Genomic DNA, 19837 nt, shown 5'->3' with positions numbered 1-19837 from the left:
AACAAACTTTAATCACCTACTGGAAACAATGCTGTATTCAGCATTAGAAGCAATACAAAATTTATATAAGACATGGTCCTGTCTTCACAGCTTACACTCTAAGAGAAGATACTAGTACATATACTTGTTAGGCATAATAATCTTAATAAGTGTCATGAGACGAGTGGTCTAAAATAAGGTATTGCCAAAGACTATGAAGCCCTAAGCAAAGATTATGAAGACCATAAGTGTTCGTTCAGCACAGGTTTGGTTTTTTGTTTTTTTTATTGTTGCTACTCCTTGGAGTCAGGAAGATAAAACAGACTTGGGAATTGAACATCTTGTTAAGAAGATGGCACCTGAGAAAGAAATGTAGATTTCTGGACCATATATTAAAATGTAGGAATAATAATTACCTGATCAGAGATGTACTAGACTTTAAAAGGACTGCTAAGGATGTCTAGTGTCTGGCGAATCTAATCAAAACTGCCTATATAAAACCCCCAACCTAGTAACCATAGATAAAAGCTAAGACGTAGAGAGAAGACTAAAGCTTAAGATGCCTAAAAGTTTAGAAGAGACTAAATCAGAATAAAAAGCCAGTAATAAAATCAATGGCTTCAGATGTTTAAATATTTAAACGCCTAAAAAATTGGAAATTGAGGGAATGATAAATATAATAAGTATCATTATGCTAAACAAAATGAACTAGAGATCTAGCACAAGGAAACAAATTTAATCTCATAGGTCTCATAGAAATGTGGTAGAATGAGAACCATGACTGCAATATAACCCTGGAAGGTTATAGCTTATTCACAATAAACAGGAGAATTAATAGGGATAGCATTGTACATTAAGAAAATGTGTTCATATGAGAAAATCTAGGAACCAATCTCACACTCACCATGTTGGCAAAATTGACAAAAAAGGAAAATGACATCCTGGAAGGGCATGTGGGGAAACAGGTACATTAATGCATTGTTGATGGTCCAGCTGTTTTGAAAAGCAGTTTGGAACTATTCCCCAAAAGCTATTAAACTATCCATACCTTTTGACCCAGCAATACCACTTCTAGGTTTATACTCCAGTGAGATCAAAGTAAAAAAGAAAGGGACATATTTATACAAAAGCATTTATTGCATTTGTTTTCTTTTTTGCATTGGAAAAGAGTTGGAAACCAAGAAGAAATCTATCAATTGGAGAATGGCTGCATTAATTATGGTATATGAATGTGATTGAATATTGTTGTTTTGTAAGAAATGATGAAGGGGATGGTTTTAGAGAAACCTGGGAAGATTTGCATGAATTGTTGCAGAGTGAAGCAAGAAGGAGCAAGAGAGCAATTTATATAACAATAATATGAAGACAAACAACTTTGAAAGACTTAGGCACCCTGATTAATGCAGGGACCACCACAATTCCAGAAAACTCATGATGAAACATGGTGCTTATCTCTTGATAGAGAACTGATGGTCTCAGAGGGCATATTGAGATCTATTTTTTCCAGACATGGCCAATAAAGGAGTATGTTTTTGCTTTTTGCTTTTTTATAACAGGTTTTTGTTTTTCTTCTTTTCTCAATGAGGGTAGAGTGCGGTAGGAAAGAACTTTGATCCCCAAAACAAAGCAAGTAATCTTTTGACTTGTCTTAGTGATAGTTTCAGCCTTCAAAAGGTAGAGAAACTAATAAGGGAGAATTCTTTTGAACTGGATCTGATTCTAGCCAGTATGAAAGGAGATGGTTGCTAGGATAGAGATGCTAGAACTTTAGTGGGAAGTAACCACTAAATTTGTTATGAAAAGTAAGCCTAAAAAATTGGAAATTGAAGGAATGCCCATCACTTGGGGAATGGCTGAACAAGCTGTGTGTGGTATACAATTGTGACAGAATACTATTATGCTATGAGAAATTATGAAAAGAATGGTTTCAGAAAAACTTGGGAAGACATATGAATTGATGCAGAGTGAACTGAGGAGAACTGGGAGATCGTTGTACAGAATAACAGCATTTTAAAAAAGATTTTATATATTTTTTATTTTATAATATTTAATTTTTTTCCAATTACATGTAGAGATAATTTTCAATTCATTTTTTGAAAGATTTTGAGTTTCAAATTTTTCTCCCTCTTCTCACTTCTCCCCTAGATAGCAAGCAATCTGTAGAGGTTATCTTGTTAAGAAGATGGTACCTGAGAAAGAAATTTGGATTTCTGGACCATGTATTAAAATACAGGAATAGTAGGTACCCAGTCAGAGATGTACTGGACCCTAAAAGGACTACTAACGATGTCTAGTGTCTGGCGAATCTAATCAAAACTGTCCATATATAACCACCAACCTAGGAACCATAGATAAAAGCTAAGATATAGAGAGAAGACTAGAGCTTGAGATGCCCAAAAGTTTAGAAGAGACTAAATCAGAGTAAAGATCCAGTAATAAATCATGTAAAACATATTTCCACATTAGTCATGTTGTAAAAGAAGAAACAGAACAAAAGGAAAAAGCCACCAAAAAAAAAAAAGTGAAAATTGCATGCTTCAATTTGCATTCAGACTCCATCAGTTCTTTTTCTAGATATAGACAGTATTTTCCATTGTGAGTCTTTTGGAATTGTCTTGGATAGTAGCAGCAATATTGTTATGATATCAGCTGTGGAAAACTTAGCTACTCTGATCCAGCACAGTGACCCAAGACAATTCCAAAGGATTCATGATGAAAAATGCTATCCACTTCCAGAGAGAGAACCGATGAACTCTGAGGGCAAACTTTCTTTATTTTTCTTGCTTTTTTTGCAGCATGGCTAATATGGAAATATGTTTTGCATGATTTCTCATGTATAAATTTTTTTGGAGAGGGGGAGGCAAGGCAATTGGGGTTTAAGTGACTTGCCCAAGGTGATACATCTAGTGTCGTGTCGTGTCTGAGGCCAAATTTGAACTCAGGTTCTCCTGACTCCAGGGCTAATGCTTCACATGTATAATTGATAACATATTGCTTACCTTCTCAGTGCATTGGGGAAGGATAAAAGGGAGGGAGAAAATTTGGAACTCAAATTTAAGATTTTTTTTAAAAGAATGTTAAAAATAAATAATAAACTTTTTTTTTTTTTTAAAAAAGAAAGATATGCCTAGGGGGCGACTAGGTGGCACCGTGAATAGAGCACTGGCCCTGGAGTCAAGAGGACCTGAGTTCAAATCTGGCCTCAGATACTTAACACTTACTAGCCATGTGACCTTGGGCAAGTCACAACCCCCATTGTCCTACCTTTCCCCTCCAAAAAGCCCAAAAAAAAAGGTAAAAGAAAGATATGCCTAGTCTGACATGCACCTAGATTTTGGATCAGCAAGTATAAAAGCATTCAAGAGAGAGATTAGGTAGTATCCTGTAGACTTTCTGCCCAGAAAGTTCTATAGAGTTGTGAAGCACTCTAGAATGAAATTCTGAAGACACAAAGAAAAGTAACTAACAAAAGATTGGTTTCCTAAAAAGGCTGACGTGTATAAACGGGTAACTCATGAAATAGCTTCTCTTTTTAAAAGACAATTACAGAAGGTGGAAGCAAGGAAGGTCAAGTAACTGAGGAGGGATATGAAAGAATGGCACAGTTCTTTAAAGGTAGTTCCTATAAAGGGAGGCTGGTGAGCAAAAGTAAGAACAATGAAAAGAGAGGCTTGTTTTCTAGTTACTTTGGAGAAAAGAGAAGGAACAAAGATAACACAAGACCAGTGTGTGAATGAATGGGACCACAGTGCCCAAAGACAGAGCTCCCTCATTCTTAGGTTGTTTCTGTCTTCTCTGCCATCCCAAAAGATATTTGGACTGGAAAGGACAGAACAAAAATAGCTAATAAGGAATTGATGGCTAAAATAAGTTAGGAGATAATTAAACAGCCTGGTCCATAAAAACAAAATCCTCAGGTGCTGGAAGAACTAGAGGATGTGATTGCTGAACCATTGACAGTGACATTGGAAAAATCCTGGAAAAGAGAAACAGATGTGTAGAGCATTTGTTAAGCAATTACTATGTATTAATCACTGTGATGAGCATTAGGAATGCAAATACAAGTCAAAAAAAGACACACCCTAGCCTCAAGAAACTTATAAGCTGGGGGAAGATAGCACATAAGAGGGAGCTAGAAAGAGGGTAGAGGTGCTAGAGTTGGGGCAAGGTGGAAGAGTCTGGGAAGTTGGGAGCTGAGCTTGGAGAGAAGGAGGCATGAATGACCCGGGTTCTTCATGAAGAAACTCACCAATTAGAGGTGAGGCCAGCGGTGTCACAGCATCTTCAAGGTGAGAGCAGTGTTGGTGTGAAGATAGAAGTTAGACAGTTAGGAGCCATGCTGGGAAGGAAGAATGGGAGAGGTATTGTCAAATTGGAGAAGGCTAAATGTTCTAATTAAAAAAAACAACAAGGTAGAATGGGGAAGAGAATGGAGTATGCAAACTAGAGAGGCAAAAAATGTAAGGGAGAAACTTTCTAATGATTAGAGGACTCTGAAAATAGAACATTAACTCACAAGGAAGTGGGTTCCCATCTTGTCAGACAAAACTTGGATGACCACTTGTCAGGTATGTTGAAGGACAGAATTCTTATTCAAATATGAGCTGGCCTAGATGACCATTAAATTCTATTACTACTCTGAAACTCTATCCTTATCTGAAAATGCTATGTTAAGGTCTGAGAAGAAAGGTTGTTACCCATGGGGGTAAGGTTTGAGGTTGAGAAGGAATCAGAGGAGATAGTATATATAATAATAAAAAAAATAGCAACAAAAGTAAAGAGCATTTACTTAGTGCTATAAGATGTGCAAATATCTAATTTGATCCTTAACTCTGGGAAGTAGGTGATACTATGTTCATCTTACAGATGTAGAAACTGAGGCAGAGGTTAAGTGACTTGTCCACGGTCACACAGCTAGTCATTGTCTGAGGCTGGATTTGAATTTAGGTCCTCCTTACTCCAGGTCTAGTGCTCTGTCCACTGTGCCACCTAGCCGTCCATTTCCTCTTAGATATAGAAAATAAAACTCTTGTTTAAAAGAATGTCATACTGTTCTCTCTGTACCTTCCTTTCCTTCCTCAGCCCACCACAATCAGGGATTATGATTTATTAACTCCTTTTAATTTATGTAACAGCAAGTTGTACATATTAATAAATTGTAAGAATGGAAGCCTGAGTTTGCTTTGAACAAGAGCTGCCTCATGAATCATCATCCCAGAAATAGAGGATCTCTTCACTAGTTCCTTTCAGGAAGCATTAGAAACTCCATGCAGTTTGAACCTATTGGACAATATGATCTGAAGGTATTTCAGTGTTTTTAGTGAGTTTACTTAGAAACTTGCATATGTAATGTCCTTTCTCTTCCTAAAGAAAATGTTAAATGTATAATGAATTTCCAGTCTGGGATAGGGGACTCCTCACAATGGAAAGGAGACATTTTTGGTGGAATCTCTTCATTCATAACAAGCATTTCAATAAACATTAAATACCTTATTATAAAAGACCCATGCTCAGCATTGGGGAGACAACATTGAAACATGATAGTCCCTGTGTTCAAGGAGATTACAGTTTAATAAGTGGGATATGACATATACAAATAAAAAATGGTATAAGATAGGGTCTAGAGAACAGTTCATGGGGGAAAGACCCAGGAATCTTCAAGTCATTTACCAGAGAAGAGTCAGGGAATGATGGAAGATATGAGGGAAGGAGTCATTGGAATAGTAGCAATGGTGAAAGATGCTTATTTTTCCAGGGATTGCTGGGGGGATAACTATTTTGGAAGTCTGTTCTGCCCATATAGGGCTTAGGAACCACATCTGGCACTGACAGCTATTCTGGGTATTGATTTATAGATGATCTTTTAGGTTCTTCTAGCTCTAAACCCTATAGTTCTGTGATCTTGTGTGTATGTGTATGGCTTTGACTTTCTGTATACATGTATATATGAAGAAACTCTCTAGAGAGCAAGCTCTTTTTTTTTCCCCTTTAAGGGTAAGCATTTTACAATCACAAATAACATATCTGGCTTCTTCCTCAAAGCCATCTAGATTGACCTTCCCTGCTGATGCCATTTCCTTGGCCTAGTTCAATCCATCTGTTCTTGATTTCTTATCAGAGCAGAACACTTTTTAATGAGGCAGTAAGGCACAGAAAAGTGATAGAATATTCCTGATGCAGTTTGAAGTATGTATATGGGGTGTTTATGGAGGACTAAAACCTCTGGTGTGAGGGCTTGCCAAACTCTTTTCAAAGCTGCTAATTCACCTTTGGTGTTCACCTGTCACCCAACCCTTACCTGTATCTCCAAGAGGCTGTAGCATGTGTAGTGGCCACACTCCAGTAAAACTGTTTCAGCAGATGGGCTAAACCAGATTAGGGGTAACCAGTGAGTCTCAAACCCATTAGTGATTTAGGGGGATGTCTACCCCAAGCAGGTGAAGACTTCCCCAGGCAGATTGGGTGGATGAGAACAATTCTACCATGAAAGCAGCTGAAGCAAGCACTCAGGAGCACTTAGAGCTTGGTCAGACACTGAAGACTCCAAGGTCACCTATGACATCCTGGGCCATCACCAGTTGTGGCGTTTGTCTTTCCTCTGGACTTTGATGATTCTGTAAGAGAGAATGAGACTTTGTACAACTCTGGCTCACTTAAATCCAATTCATGCATAAGTCAAGACATCACCTCAGGAACGTATTTATTACTCATATATAATTGACCTTTTGGTATGCTCTGTGAATCAGGGTGAAACTTGGATCTGCTCACCTCTTAACACTTTTGTTGTGGGCAAAGTTCCTTGCCCTTGCACTAAATGACCCCAGACTGTTTTTTATATTGCATTTCTTCTCTCTCCTCCACTGCTGTTAGCTGTGACCACTTTTCTCTTCTGGGATAAAGTAGATTTTTTGGAAAGGGCTTATTTATGGTTTCACAAGCTGCTTGCCAGAATTAAGATGGCTTGAAATCTGACTTACAGATATGTAGATTAGTAGTCTCTCATTCTATTTTCACAGGGAAAAAGTAATACAAACTAGGATTTAGTGACATTTTTTGTCATGTGGAAATTTTCATTGGAATTTGGTTTTACTGTAATAGAACTGGATCTGTGCCTTGAATGTGTTTGTGTGTAAGGTTCACATAGTATCTGACAGACGGGTAAAGGTTGCTGTTAGATCCACCACAAAATTTCTTCTTCTTTCTGTTTATCTTATTGTTAATCTCTGTCTTCTCTTTGCAGGTTACCCTACTGGTTACCCAACAGCTGCCCCAACCTACAACCCCAGCTTGTATCCAACTAATAGCCCAAGCTATGCTCCAGGTAAGGAGGAGGTAGAGGGTTGTCTTGTGAGGATAGGGCAGTGGGGTGTAAAGCCCCCTATCCATGCTGTTCAGCTTGGAAAAATTGCTTTCCCATGCTTGGGTGCTTAGGACTCGCCTACCTAGGCCCCGCCTACCTAGGACCCTAGCACTGAGTGTGTCTGAGAGGGTGTGAGCTAGACCTTGGGGTGGGCAAGAATTGGGAGAATGCAGACAAGGACAGGTATGGGAAGAAGTGTACCCTCCTTGGTGTGGATGCCCACTTTTCAAAGAAATCCTGACCCTGTTCCTAGCCTTCACACCAAAGAACAAAACCAGTTTTTCATTTTTCCTTTTAAGATCTCATTTGAGAAATAGATACAGTCATTGAACATGTTGACAGGTGTATATATGTTGGAGACTTGCCATCAAAGAGTCTAAATATATCAAGCTTTCAAACCACTGCTTTGAGTCAGTCATTAGTCACAAAAAGAAGCACTGTAACTCCAAATGGATAGACTGAAAATGGGACACAGCTCACCGAGGAACATGCATCTTAGATGTGTGCAACATTTTCTGTTTTTCAGAGCATTTTCCTGTTCATTATCTCTATTAGTCATTGAATGTTAGAGCTGCAAGAGTCCTGAGAACTCTGATGGATGGACTGATGGATGTCAAAGCTAGAAGAAGCCTTAGGATAAAGAACAATAGCTTATATTTCTATAGCACTCAGAGGTTTGCAAAGTACTTTCCACACAGCACCTCTTTGAGTCAAGTAGTATAAGTGTTGTTATTTCTGTTTTACAACTAAGGATCCTGAAAGGTCAGAGCTGGAAAGGACTTGAGAACATAGAATGTGAGAATATGGTAATGGGGCAGAGGCTGCTGAACTTGGAGGGAAGGAGGCCTGGGCTTGAACCCTGCCTCAAATATTTTCTAGTCTTGTAACAATGGGGAAGTCATTTAATTCTCCTTTACTTCCCCTTCCTTTTAGAGCCTCAGTTTCTCCATGTGTAAAATGGGAATAATAAAACCTGCACCATCCACCTCACAGGCTTATTCTGCATTAAGCACCATGCTAACCTTAAAGCTCTTTAGAAAACGAAATCATTTTAGCTGTAGTGATGTCATTATATAGAGCTGGGAAGGGCCTGAGAACAGAGAATGACACTAATTCATATTTCTATAAAACTTTAAGAATTTTACCTAAAATAATTGTTTTAAGTAAATAGCAAGTATTATTATGACCATGTTACAATTGAGGACATAGATTGTTAGAGCCAGGAGGGGTGTTAGAGACCATCTAAGTCCAATGCCTGCTTTTTACCTCTCCCTTTTATAAATGAGGAAATTGAGGCTCAGAGAGCAGAAGATACTTCTTTAAAGTAATATTGTGAGTTTGTAGAGCTAGGACTTGAACCCAGATCTTCTGAGTTTCTACTACAGAACCCTTTATACTACACCACAACTCCCTTCTTTAGGATCATATCTCAGAAGTAAGAGACCAATCCCTTTATAGGTGGCAGGAGACCGAGGGTGTGCCATAAATGTTTGACCATCTGCTAGATGGAGGGGAAGCCTCTCAGCTATGCATGACAAATTTTTAAGTTTAATCAAACAATAACAACACCAATCTAGACAATGAACAAAAGAATGAATAAAGTCATGATTTGTAGCACTTGCTGTTTCTGAGGTGTACTGCTCACATGCTGACTGTAGCACACCCATGAATGAGGTGGTCCAGGACCAGAGAGGGTTATATTTTAAGTTCTCCATTAGACCTTTTCACAGGAGTAGTGAAATGTTTGAATCAGAACTTGAGGGGAAATGAGCCTTCAGAGAAAACTAGTTCTAGGTTGAAATTCTGCCCTCTTATACTTCCAAAAGATCAGTTTCTGTGCTTAGATGGGAGCTGTTTTCAGCCAGATGTTGTAGATACTAGTATTTCATTAGCAGAGAACATAGATAACCTTACATTCCTTGTTACATCCTGAAAACTACTTGTTACTAGAAGCTTTCTCAATTTGCTCCCATTTCTTTACTGTCTGATCAATGGGAGGCAAAATAATCAGAATCATAAAACATCTAAATTGAAAGCAGCCTTAGAGTCCATCTAGTCCAACCCCTTCATTTTACAGAGGAGGAAACTGAGTCCCAGAGAGGCAGACTGATGTGCCTAAGGTCACACAATGAGTTAGTGGCAGAGTTGGGAACAGATCTTTGGGCTTCTGAAAATAGGGTCCTTTCTCTTGAGGTGGGGCGGGGTATTTTGGGTTAGAGGCTAAATTGGGAGCAAAAGTGCAAATGGAATACATAGGCCATGAATAAAGCCTTTTGCACTGTATCAAGTCAAAAAGAAGCAGTGTGGAAAAAGCAAGACCACTTTGAGAACTTATTTGCTTTGTGACCTTTGGCAAGTGGCTTTCCTCTTTTTGGACCTCGATTTCCTAATTTGCAAAATTAAAGAATTAAAGATCCTTTCTGGAGTGGCACTCTGTATTCTAGGGTCCCTTCTAGCTCTGATGGTTTGTGTTCTGTGTTCTAACATTCCATGTTCTAAAGTCCCTTCCCTTTCTAACATTCTATAATTGTATGAACCAGGGCGTGGTCCAGACATAGGCCAAGCTGGCGACTCTGCACTGAAGGTCCTTTCCTTATTGAGCTGTGGATTTGAACATACAGAACATTTGAAGAGATAAATTTAGGCTCTTGTTGGCAGTTCAATCTCTTGCTTCAGAGAATCACTTTTCAACCTTAACAATTGCTTCCCTGAGCCCTCTGGGGACTTGCACATTGGGCTAAACTGCTGTTTCTAGAAGAATCTTTATATAGATGAGATATATACATCATTGTGCAAATTCTTAGCGGTAATTTCAACTAACATTTTTGTCCAACAGAGTTTCAGTTCCTGCATTCAGCTTATGGTAGGAGAACTATTTTTCCTCATCTGTATTATAGCTTATGAATGTATTTTCTCATTATGTCAGTAGCCCCTCTGCCTTTCCTCTCCCCACTCCACCCCCAGAAGCCACAGAGCTGGGCAAGGGGTCCCTTCAAATGGCCCCCAGAGGGCCCCAAAACTTGCTGGGATGTCATAGAACCTTAGGGCTGGAAGGGCCTGTAGAGATCATCTAGTCTAGCCTCCTTATTTCACAGAGGGGGAAACAGACCTGGAGGGAAGCATTTAGTGAGTTAACTGCAGATGTGTCTAGTGATGAAGAATCATGGGGTAAGGAAATATTAAAACAATCTTAGCAAGTGAGAATAGGGGATTGCAGTATCAAAAAGAGTTTCCCAACCCCACAGCCTGTCTGTCCTTAGTCATAATACTAAGTGACACAGTAATAATAACTGACATTTTCAAAGTGCTTTATAGACATTGTTTCTTCTGATGCTCATAGCAGCTCTAGGAAATATTATTACTCCCGTTTTGTAGGTGAAGGAGCAAGGGGTTCAGAGTTTAAACAGCTTAAAATTTAAAGCTTTAAAGTTGAAAGGGACCTTAGAGATTATCTTGACTAACTTACTCATTTCACAGAGGAGGAAACTGAGGCCCAGAGAGATTAAGTGATTTTGCTTAAGATCACACAGCAAGTTAGTTGTGGAGCTAGGATTTGGACCTAGGTCTTCGACTTAAAGTACAAAATTTTCAACATTACTCCAGCTTCTCATGACACCCACACTCCATTCATTGCCTCTCAACAGAATGGCTGAGGTTTTTTTCTTCATCATCCATTGTCTCCTCTCTATTTTTTTGGGAAGGAGATCATTCCACTTGGCTAGAATGGCAATAGAAATTTAATGTAATAAAAAGTGCTCTGGTCTGAGATGTGGAATACCACTGTTCAAGACCCTAACCCTTATACTTCTACTTATGTGGTCACATGCAGGTTATTTTCCATCCTGAGCTTGTGTTTCCTCATCTGTAAAATACAGATAATGACAATGTACTGTTTACTGCACAGGATGGTTTTGAGGAAAGTGCAATAGAAAGGGAGGATGCTATTTTTATTAGTGAATTAATGAGTTTTATCTAGGTGAAGGAATAGACCTTTAAATTTTTCTAGGCTCAAATTATACTGGTAGCAGCTTTACCTCCTGACCTCTAAGATTCCTTCCATCTATAACATCTTGTGGTTTTCTAGGCCCACAGACAGGAAGATCTTGGTCTCCTTCCCTAAGGAAGTTATTTTCCTTGGTGATTTTTAGTGACAGGGAAGGTAAGTTAGTCAGGACTGGAGTGGGGAAAATGAGCCAAGAACTCTGGTTACCCCAGCATTGAAGCACAGCAGCTGTTTTCACAGATCTTAACATTCCTATATGTCTCCTCCCTGTCCAGCAATAGGGCTTCTCAACTAAAGGCCAGGCCCACTGGGGGTGAAGAATGGTGAGGATCTAGTGGGCCCCATCCCCCTTGCCTCATTCAAGAGACTGCCAGCTGCCTATAGGTAGCCAGTCCCCTGACTTTGCAGCACACACTGAGTTTCCTTGACAGTTATATAGGTGATTAATCCATGAGACCTGAGTTCAAGTCTCATCTTACTGTGTGACCTTAATCAAGTCACTTTTTTCCTTTAAAACTTCAATTTTCTCCTCCATAAAATGAAGATAACAGTCCCTTCCCTGCCTCCCTCCTAAGGCTGTTGTGAGGTCAGATGAAATAATGAAAACTATAAAGTGCTATATAGGTTTGAGCCATAATCATCACCATGACCATGACCACCACCACCACCACCACTACCACCACCACCACCACCACAGCCACCTAAAACTAGTGGGGGAAATGTTTTAAACAAGGTCTTCATAAAGTCCTTAAATACTTCTTTTTAAAGCTAAAGTTTAAAGCTTTTAACAACTTAGGTTGTTGGAAATTGAATGGAACAGCCCTTGGACAGGCCACTTTCCCGCTTTGGTTATCCATTTCTTCTGATGCCAAATGAGGGTGTGAGACTAGATGATCTCAAAGGTCCCTTCTAATCCTAATATTCTAATTCCACATATAATTGTCTTCTTTAAATCCTCCTCCCACTGCTCTGCTCAGCTCTGGGACTTGACTGTCAGCACTCCCTCCCTGGGTCCTTTTTCCCTCCTGTGATCTCAATGCTTCAGGGAAATCATAGAATCACAGATCTTAGAGCTGGTCGGGACCTCCAGAAGCCTTCTGCTCCCGGTTCTTGCCTTTAGGCAAAAGAGCCTGGTCCAGAGGTTAGTAGATCCACCTTCTAGTCTTATCCTGATGACAGCTTCTCTGTTACCTTGGATCAGACATTTTTCTGAGTCTCTTTTCTCCTCTGTAAAGTGAAGCTGTTGGACACGATGGTCTCTAAGGCTCCCTCCAGCTCTGACATTCTGCAGTCTCTGATTCTCTGACATCCCTTCTGCTTTGCCGGAGAACACAGTTTGCCTTCCTGTCTGTGGCAGCCATTTTTGTTTGTCTGAACTAGGAGTGCATCCCCTTAGATGCCATTTCCAAGTAATTGTAATCCTTCTTGTGGACAGTTTACAAAGCACCTCTTTCACAGCAGCCCTGGGAAGTAGATGGTGAACATGATATAATTCCCATTTTACAGGTGAGGAAACTAAAGCTGAGAAAAGTTAAATGACTTGCCCAAAGTCACCAGCCAGTAAATTGCAGAGCTAGAGTTTGAATACAGGTGTTTTTCCATTGATCTTTAATTGTACTTTGCTTCCTATTATAAATAGTAATATGAACTTTAGTGGGTTTTTTCATTATTTTTATTAATAAATAAGCTCTCTCATTTCCCAGCCATTTCATGTCTGTGCATCTTATCTCCCCAACTAAGACTGTGAACTGGTTATGTGTAGGGAATCACATCTTATATTTTCTTGTGGTCTTGTGCCTAGTACAGGGCCCTACAGCATGGTAGGGGCTCTTTCACTAGTTACTATATTTGTTTAACTTTGGTTAACATTTTACTGCCCCTTAGAGAAATGTATGAACTTTGACCTGGATTAAAAATAAAATATTATATTCAGACCCCTTGGCAAGGCACCTGTTAAAGAGGGTCATGGAACTCTGAAATCCTTCGAATTTACCATGGCCAAACTTAGTCCAGCAAGTCCCAAAAGAGACTCCTGGGACAGCTGCCTTTGCCCCCAGAAAAGAGAGATAAATCTCGTTAATCCTTAACTTTGAAAGACATACATCTGCTCGGACTCCTCTTTCCCTAGGTCAGACCATATCTAGAGTATTGGATACAGTTCTGAGTGTGGCATTTTAGAAGGGATATTGACAAGCAGGAAGATTCCAGAAGAGGACAGCCAGTTTCTAGGATGGAAACTATGTGCCCCTTCAACTGAAGGAAATGAGAATGTTGAGCTGGTGTAAAGAGGGGATTTAAAGACTCCCACGAGCATGATAGTCCTCAAGTATTGGAAAGACGGATTATGTCTGTTCTGTGTGACTCCGGGAGGCAGAGGGATAAACCAGTTTTAGCTTGACGTAAGGGAACACTTATCAGCACTTGGAGCTTGTCACATAGCAACTTCCTGGTCATTGTGAATATTTAAATGGAACTTGGATGATCATCATTAGCCAAGGGTCTGGAAAGGAGTCCTGCTAAGATTTGGGTGGGATTAGATCGGTGCTTCTTAAACTTTTTCCACTCTAGATCCCTTCAGTGCTTCTTAAACTGTGGAGTGGTAACCCACAGTAGAAGCACTAGATTAGATGGCTTCTGAAGTCCCTTCAGTGGCTGAGATTCTGTCATTCTATGACATTGACCTTCCTGCGGGCACACTTAGCTTGGTCAACTCACTACCAAGTTATCTGGATTCATAATAATAAAACTACAGTCATGTATCGAGTGCCTGCTCTCTATCTGTATTTGGCACTGGAAACACACAGTTCTTGCCTTCAAGAAAATCACTCAAGTTGTGAAAGGCCAGTAGGGGATAAGCCAAGTAGGACCTGGGTAGATGGCAGTAACACATCTCACAAAAGGTGAGATCTTGACAAAGTACTACAGTAAATTCTTTTTTTTTTTTTTAAGCAATCAGGGTTAAGTAACTTGCTCAAGGTTACACAGCCAGTTATTTCTGGGTGTGGTGCTAAGTATCTGAGCCTGGATTTGATCCCCAGGTCATCCCGACACTGGAGCCAGTGCTTTTACTCGCTGTGCTACCTGGCTGCCCCTACAGTAAATTCTGAATGGGGAAGGGTAATTTTCAGTTGGGATTAGGAAAAGATTTCATGGCAAAAGTCTGAGCTGGACTTTTAAGAGGATCAGGACTGCATTTTAGGCACAGCGGTCAATCTGCACAAATGCATGTAGGTGGGAAAAGGCATGAGGAGGCCAGGGAACAATGAGCATTCCTAGGTTCTAGAGCTAGAACTGCAAGGGGCTCTAGAGTTCAGCTAGTCTAGCCTCTTATTTTATAGATGAGGAAAGTGAAGCCCAGAGAAGTGAAAGCACTTGCCCAAGGTCACAAAGCAATTTGTAGAGCTGGGATCTGAACTCTAGGTTGTATGACCCTGGGTTCACTGCCATTTCCATTACACCACATTGTCTCTGTTCCAGTTTGGTTGGAACATAGAGTAGATACAGAAAGAGAATAATAGGAATTGTATGAAAAGATTGGAATCAGATCATAGAAACAGTTGAATGCCAAGCAAAAGACTTCATTTTATCCTATTGGCAGTATAGGGCACTGTCATGGTCCTCCTATCTGGGCCCTTAACTTATTGGCTTTTTATTTAAAATTTCCAAAATCATAATAGGTCTTTGACTCTTGATTTTTTTCCTGGTGGAATGAAGAGGTGGGAAACCCGCTTGTATGGTAGAAGGGGTTAATACAGGCTATGGGAGACAGGAGTTATTACATCCTGGAGATGCTAGCCTGATTTCCATTAAGTCTCTGTCATTCCAGGCAGCATAACTGCTCTGGGAGGTCAAAAATAGCTTTCATTCTTTTTGTTAAATAAATTAATTTAATTTATTGATTTACTTTTAGTTTAAAACATTCCGTTCCACAAGCTTTTGAGTTCCAAATTTTCTCCCCCTTCCCCTCCTTCCCCCTCCCCCCATGGCAGTATGCAGTCCAATATAGGTTCTACAAATACCTTCACATTAAACAATAGTCAAATTGTAAAGAAGGATTATAACCAATGGAATGAACAAGGAGAAAGAAGGAACAAAACAAAACAAAAAAGAAAGAGATCATGTAGTTTGCTTCAATCTGCATTCAGACTCTGTAAATCTTTCTTTGAATGTGGATAGCCTTTTTCCATCATGAGTCCTTTGGAATTATTTTATAACCTTGCATTGCTGAGATGAGCCCAGTCTATCAAAGTCAATCATCACAGATACAATATGTCTGTAATTGTGTGTTCTCCTGGTTCTGCTCCCCTCACTCAGCATCAATTTATGTAGGTTTCTCCAGGTTATTATAAAGTCCATCTGCTCCTCATTTCTTGTAACACAATAGTATTCCATTACATTCATATACCACAACTTGTTTAGCCATTCCCAAAGTGATGGGCATTCCCTTGCTTTCCAATTCTTTGCTACCACAAAAAGAGCTGTTATAAATATTTTGTACATATTTTCCCCACTTTTATGGTCTCTTTGGGATACAGCCCTAGAAGTAGTATTGCTGGGTCAAAGGGTATGCACATTTTTATAGCCCTTTGGGCATCATTCCAAATTGTTCTCCAGAATGGTTGGATCAGTTCGTAACTCCACCAGCGATGTATTAATGTTCCAATTTCCCCACATCTTATTCAGCATTTATCAGTTTCCTGTTTTGTCATACTACAAAAATAGCTTTCATTCTAAGAAGCACCTTTAGCAAACTTCTCAGTATTCCTCTTGAATCCTCTCTAGCCACTCTGTTTCCCTTTGACTTTTCTTGCTTGGTTGTGACCCATCCTTACCTTCTGTTTCAAATCTCCATGCTCAACATTATTTGCCTCAGTGATCTTAGACCCTAACAGCTGGAAAAGACCTTGAAGAGTATCTAGCCCAACATATACCTGAATAGGAATCCCTGTTAAAACATCTTTGACACGTAGTTATCCAAGCTCTTGTTGAAAATGATGGAATGGTGAACTCACTGTCTCCCAAAGTGGCCCATTCCACTTTTGGACAGATCTTATTCTTTTTTTTTTGGGGGGGGAGGGCAGTTGGAGTTAAGTGACTTGCCCAAGGTCACACAGCTAGTTTTTGTGTTAAGTGTCTGAGGCTGGATTTGAACTTGGGTCCTCCAGACTCCAGGGCTGGTGCTCTATTCACTGCATCACCTAGCCATCCCCAACAGATCTTATTCTTAAGAAATTTTTCCTTATAGTGAACTGACCCACTTCTCTGTCCTAATGATCCACAAGCAGCTACTATTTTAATTAGCCCCTTTCTATACCTCTTCAACTTCAGATACCTTGCTTCACTGCTTGCTGTCCCACCAACTCAAGCAAAGACCAGAATTCTGCAGATGGAGCAATAGGTTTTTCACGTGATTTTCGCTTCCCTGAAAGCTGGCTAGGCAAGACTTGTTATAGTAGGTCAGCAAGCTGGGAAAGAAGCTTAATCACATTGCTGGCATCAAACCCCTCCCTGACACTGGTGAAAATATTTCTAGTCTAACTGTTTTGGGGAAGAGGTACTATATAGCTAACAAGTACCTTCCATCTTTAAGTCAGCTTGCTTCTAGCCTGTCTGCTACTTACACTTCCTTGAGACATCTCAGTTGCAAGGGCTAAAAGGATTGCTGATTGCTGATGACTGTGGCTCTAGCCAAGGCCAGTAGACAGCTGTTTGCATCCTGACCCAGTCCCCAAGGTATCTCAACATGGAGTAACACCTGTCATTATCAAGTCCGACACTGATTACTGAGACCTTCACTTCTTGCTTTAAGGAGTTTGAAGGTAGGAATACTTAATAGGAACATGGATTTAAAACGTGAATGGTCCATTAGGAGTTATCTCAACCAATTCCTTCATTTAATAGATGAATAAATTGAGGCCCAGAGAGGGAAGTACTTTGTCAAAGTTTAGAAAGTGGTAAAAGAGCCAAGATTAAATAGAGGTTCTCCAGCTCCAAATGCAGCATTCTTTCCAGTGTTCCCCTTATTATCTGCACCACTGGAATGGAGTACTTACACCAAGGAGATCAAAGATCCACTGACGTATTGATCACCTGCTTTGTGACAGGTAGTAGTGGAGGATGATACAGATATCAGTAGCTCCCTATGCAGTCCCAAACACAGGAAGCTTATTGTGGAGGGGAGGAGTAGAAGGGAACAGAGAGTTGACATGAACAAATAATCCTAATAGCAGGCGGACTCTGATACGTGCCGTAAAAGAAATGTAAACAATGTGTTACGAGAGTAAGAGGAGGAAGAGGCTGATGGGCAGAAAGGGGAGAAGCTTGTCTTGTAGGAGGCATCATTTGAGCAAGGTTTTGAAGGATAGCTAGGATTTTGAGAAATAAAGATGGTAGAGCACTTGAGATGGGATAGTAACATGATTTTGCCTGTAATGGCTAGTAAATACTTTCTGAATAAATCAAACAGTTATTTTGATGGTTGGTCTAACTTGTGACCTTTGGGAAGTTCCTAGTACTATAGCTTTACCTCTTGGGTCGAGGACTCAGAAGTACAATGCTACATGGGAGCCATAGGCTCAGACCCTATGCCCTAGGAGAGACTCAAGCTTTTTCAAATTCTGCTGAAATGAGAGCATGGCCATGTTTGTAGATTCACAAGACTTGTGTTGTCTGCTCTGGAATAGTCCCATAGATAAGGACATTTTCTTGGGAGCTTGGAGTCAGAGGAGCCCTCACTTTGAGTGCTGGTTCTACTACTTAACAGCTGTAACTTTGAAAAAGTCACCGACAGCCTCAGGTTCTGGAGCTGGAGATGGAGCAGAAACATGGCTTGATATGTAGTGTGCTCTCTAGGAAAGAAAAGGCAACCTAGGATGGGGCCCCTTAGTAAGTAGACAGGTCACAGAGTTGGGAGTCATCTGGTCCAGGCCATGCGGTATCCCTGAGATGGGGTCGTACAGCTTCTACCTGAAGATCTCACTAACAGTGGGAGCTCGCTCCTTCCCAGCGTGGCTTTTGGGATGTCTCTCATTGTAGGGCAGGGTTTTTAATTTTTAATTCAAATCTGCCTCTCTCCAGCTTCTATCATTACTCCTAGTTCTGCCTTCTGGGACCAAGCAGAGCAAGACAAATCCTGCCCTGCCACCTGACAGCTACATGGAGGAGCTGATAAACTCCATCCTCATCTACAAGAGATTCTGACTTGGTGCTTTTATTGCCAGTTTACTCTGTTAGATTCCATTGAATGTTGACAGGTTTTTTTTTGATTCAAAGATTCTATGATTCCATTCCATCTCTTACCATTAAAACATGGATTTGATATTTAGAGCAAGAAATTAATACTTTTTTTGTACATAGATATATTGGGATGAACGGTCCCATGTATTCAAGCCAGAGATCATTTTCAGATCCTTCAGGATGTTTAATTTGTTGGTACCTACCTCTTGCAGTATTCAGCATAACCTTCCAAGGATGCTGCCATGCCATAACAGAGAGCTTACCCAGCAGCCAGGAATTTTGCCCTTGAGGGTAAAGCCTGTTCTCTATCATATTTTGTGCTTCCGGAGTTCTTTTTACCCATGAACAAAGTTGTGAGGGGACTTGTAACTCTCATTCAGTATTAGAGAGCGCTAAAGTCTCAGAGTCGCATTTTCCAGCAGGGGTATATTTTTTCTCATCAGTAGCTGCTGTCCCAGCAGCTTGACCTGATCAGATCAGTCTCTCAGCTCCTCTCTGCCACCCAAAGATGCATAGAACAATGTGTCCCCTACCAGGGATCTGTGTTTTCTGAAGGACCCAGAAAACTAGACCCATCTCACATAGGCTTGTCTTGATAGCTTATTAAGACCCTAGATTAGAGGGGAGAAGGGCTCAGTGTAAAAGAAGCATCTGGCCACCGTAAGCAAACAAAGCAGTGCTAAATTTCACTCCTCGTTGTTGCATTGTCTTCTCTCAGAGTGGTGCCAAATTCTGTTTCTGAGGTAATAGGAACAACCACTCTGTTATTAGTTGGTATTTTCTTGCTTTTCCCATCTGGAGAAGGGGAACTTAGCTGATGATCAAGGTCCAATGTGGGTCACCCCTAAATCCACAATGCACTCAGATTTCCTAATTGGGTGAAAGAGCACCCAGAATTATAGAATGACCAATTAGTTTAATCCAGGGGATCTACCTAGGTAGTTGAATCACAAAACAAGCATGGGAATATTCTGATGTGAAAGAGTGCTTCAGTTGTCCTGACTTTAAATGTTCTGATGTGAAAGAGTCCTTCTCATATGGGACTACAAGGGACTCTCTGTTGTCCTGACTTTAAATCAATGATACTGTGAGGGCCATGGACTGAGGGAACTTTAGTTAAAGGTTAGATATGAAGTTTAGGTGCCACCCAGCTTTGGACTATGGAGTTTTTAAAAAATGCTTTCCTTCTAATGACCCTGCCTTGGGGTTTTATCTAAATTTATGTATTCTCTTCTTTTGTGAATGAATCTTAGAAAATA

The 19837-nt window shown here is 40.2% G+C and overlaps 1 protein-coding gene across 6 annotated transcripts in view; it reads left to right on the top strand.

Moving 5' to 3' along the window:
* The window catches only part of FAM168A (family with sequence similarity 168 member A), a 205542-nt gene that overhangs the window by 148581 nt on the left and 37124 nt on the right, over nucleotides 1-19837 (top strand). For 4 of the 6 annotated variants that reach the window (XM_069070824.1, XM_069070827.1, XM_069070821.1 and 1 more), the window contains exons 3-4: nucleotides 7220-7300; nucleotides 10176-10202. In XM_069070824.1, the coding sequence (XP_068926925.1) occupies nucleotides 7220-7300; nucleotides 10176-10202 (108 nt within the window). The remainder of the gene's footprint in view (nucleotides 1-7219; nucleotides 7301-10175; nucleotides 10203-19837) is intronic. The other 2 variants (XM_069070825.1, XM_069070823.1) reach the window with 1 other exon arrangement.

Source organism: Petaurus breviceps, unplaced genomic scaffold (assembly GCF_028583685.1).
Source record: "Petaurus breviceps papuanus isolate PSGF00001 unplaced genomic scaffold, PetGlider_PUasm1.0 90823, whole genome shotgun sequence".
Lineage (NCBI taxonomy): Eukaryota > Metazoa > Chordata > Mammalia > Diprotodontia > Petauridae > Petaurus > Petaurus breviceps.
The sequence above is the reverse complement of the archived record's forward strand: the minus strand, read 5'-3'. Positions and strand labels throughout refer to the sequence as shown.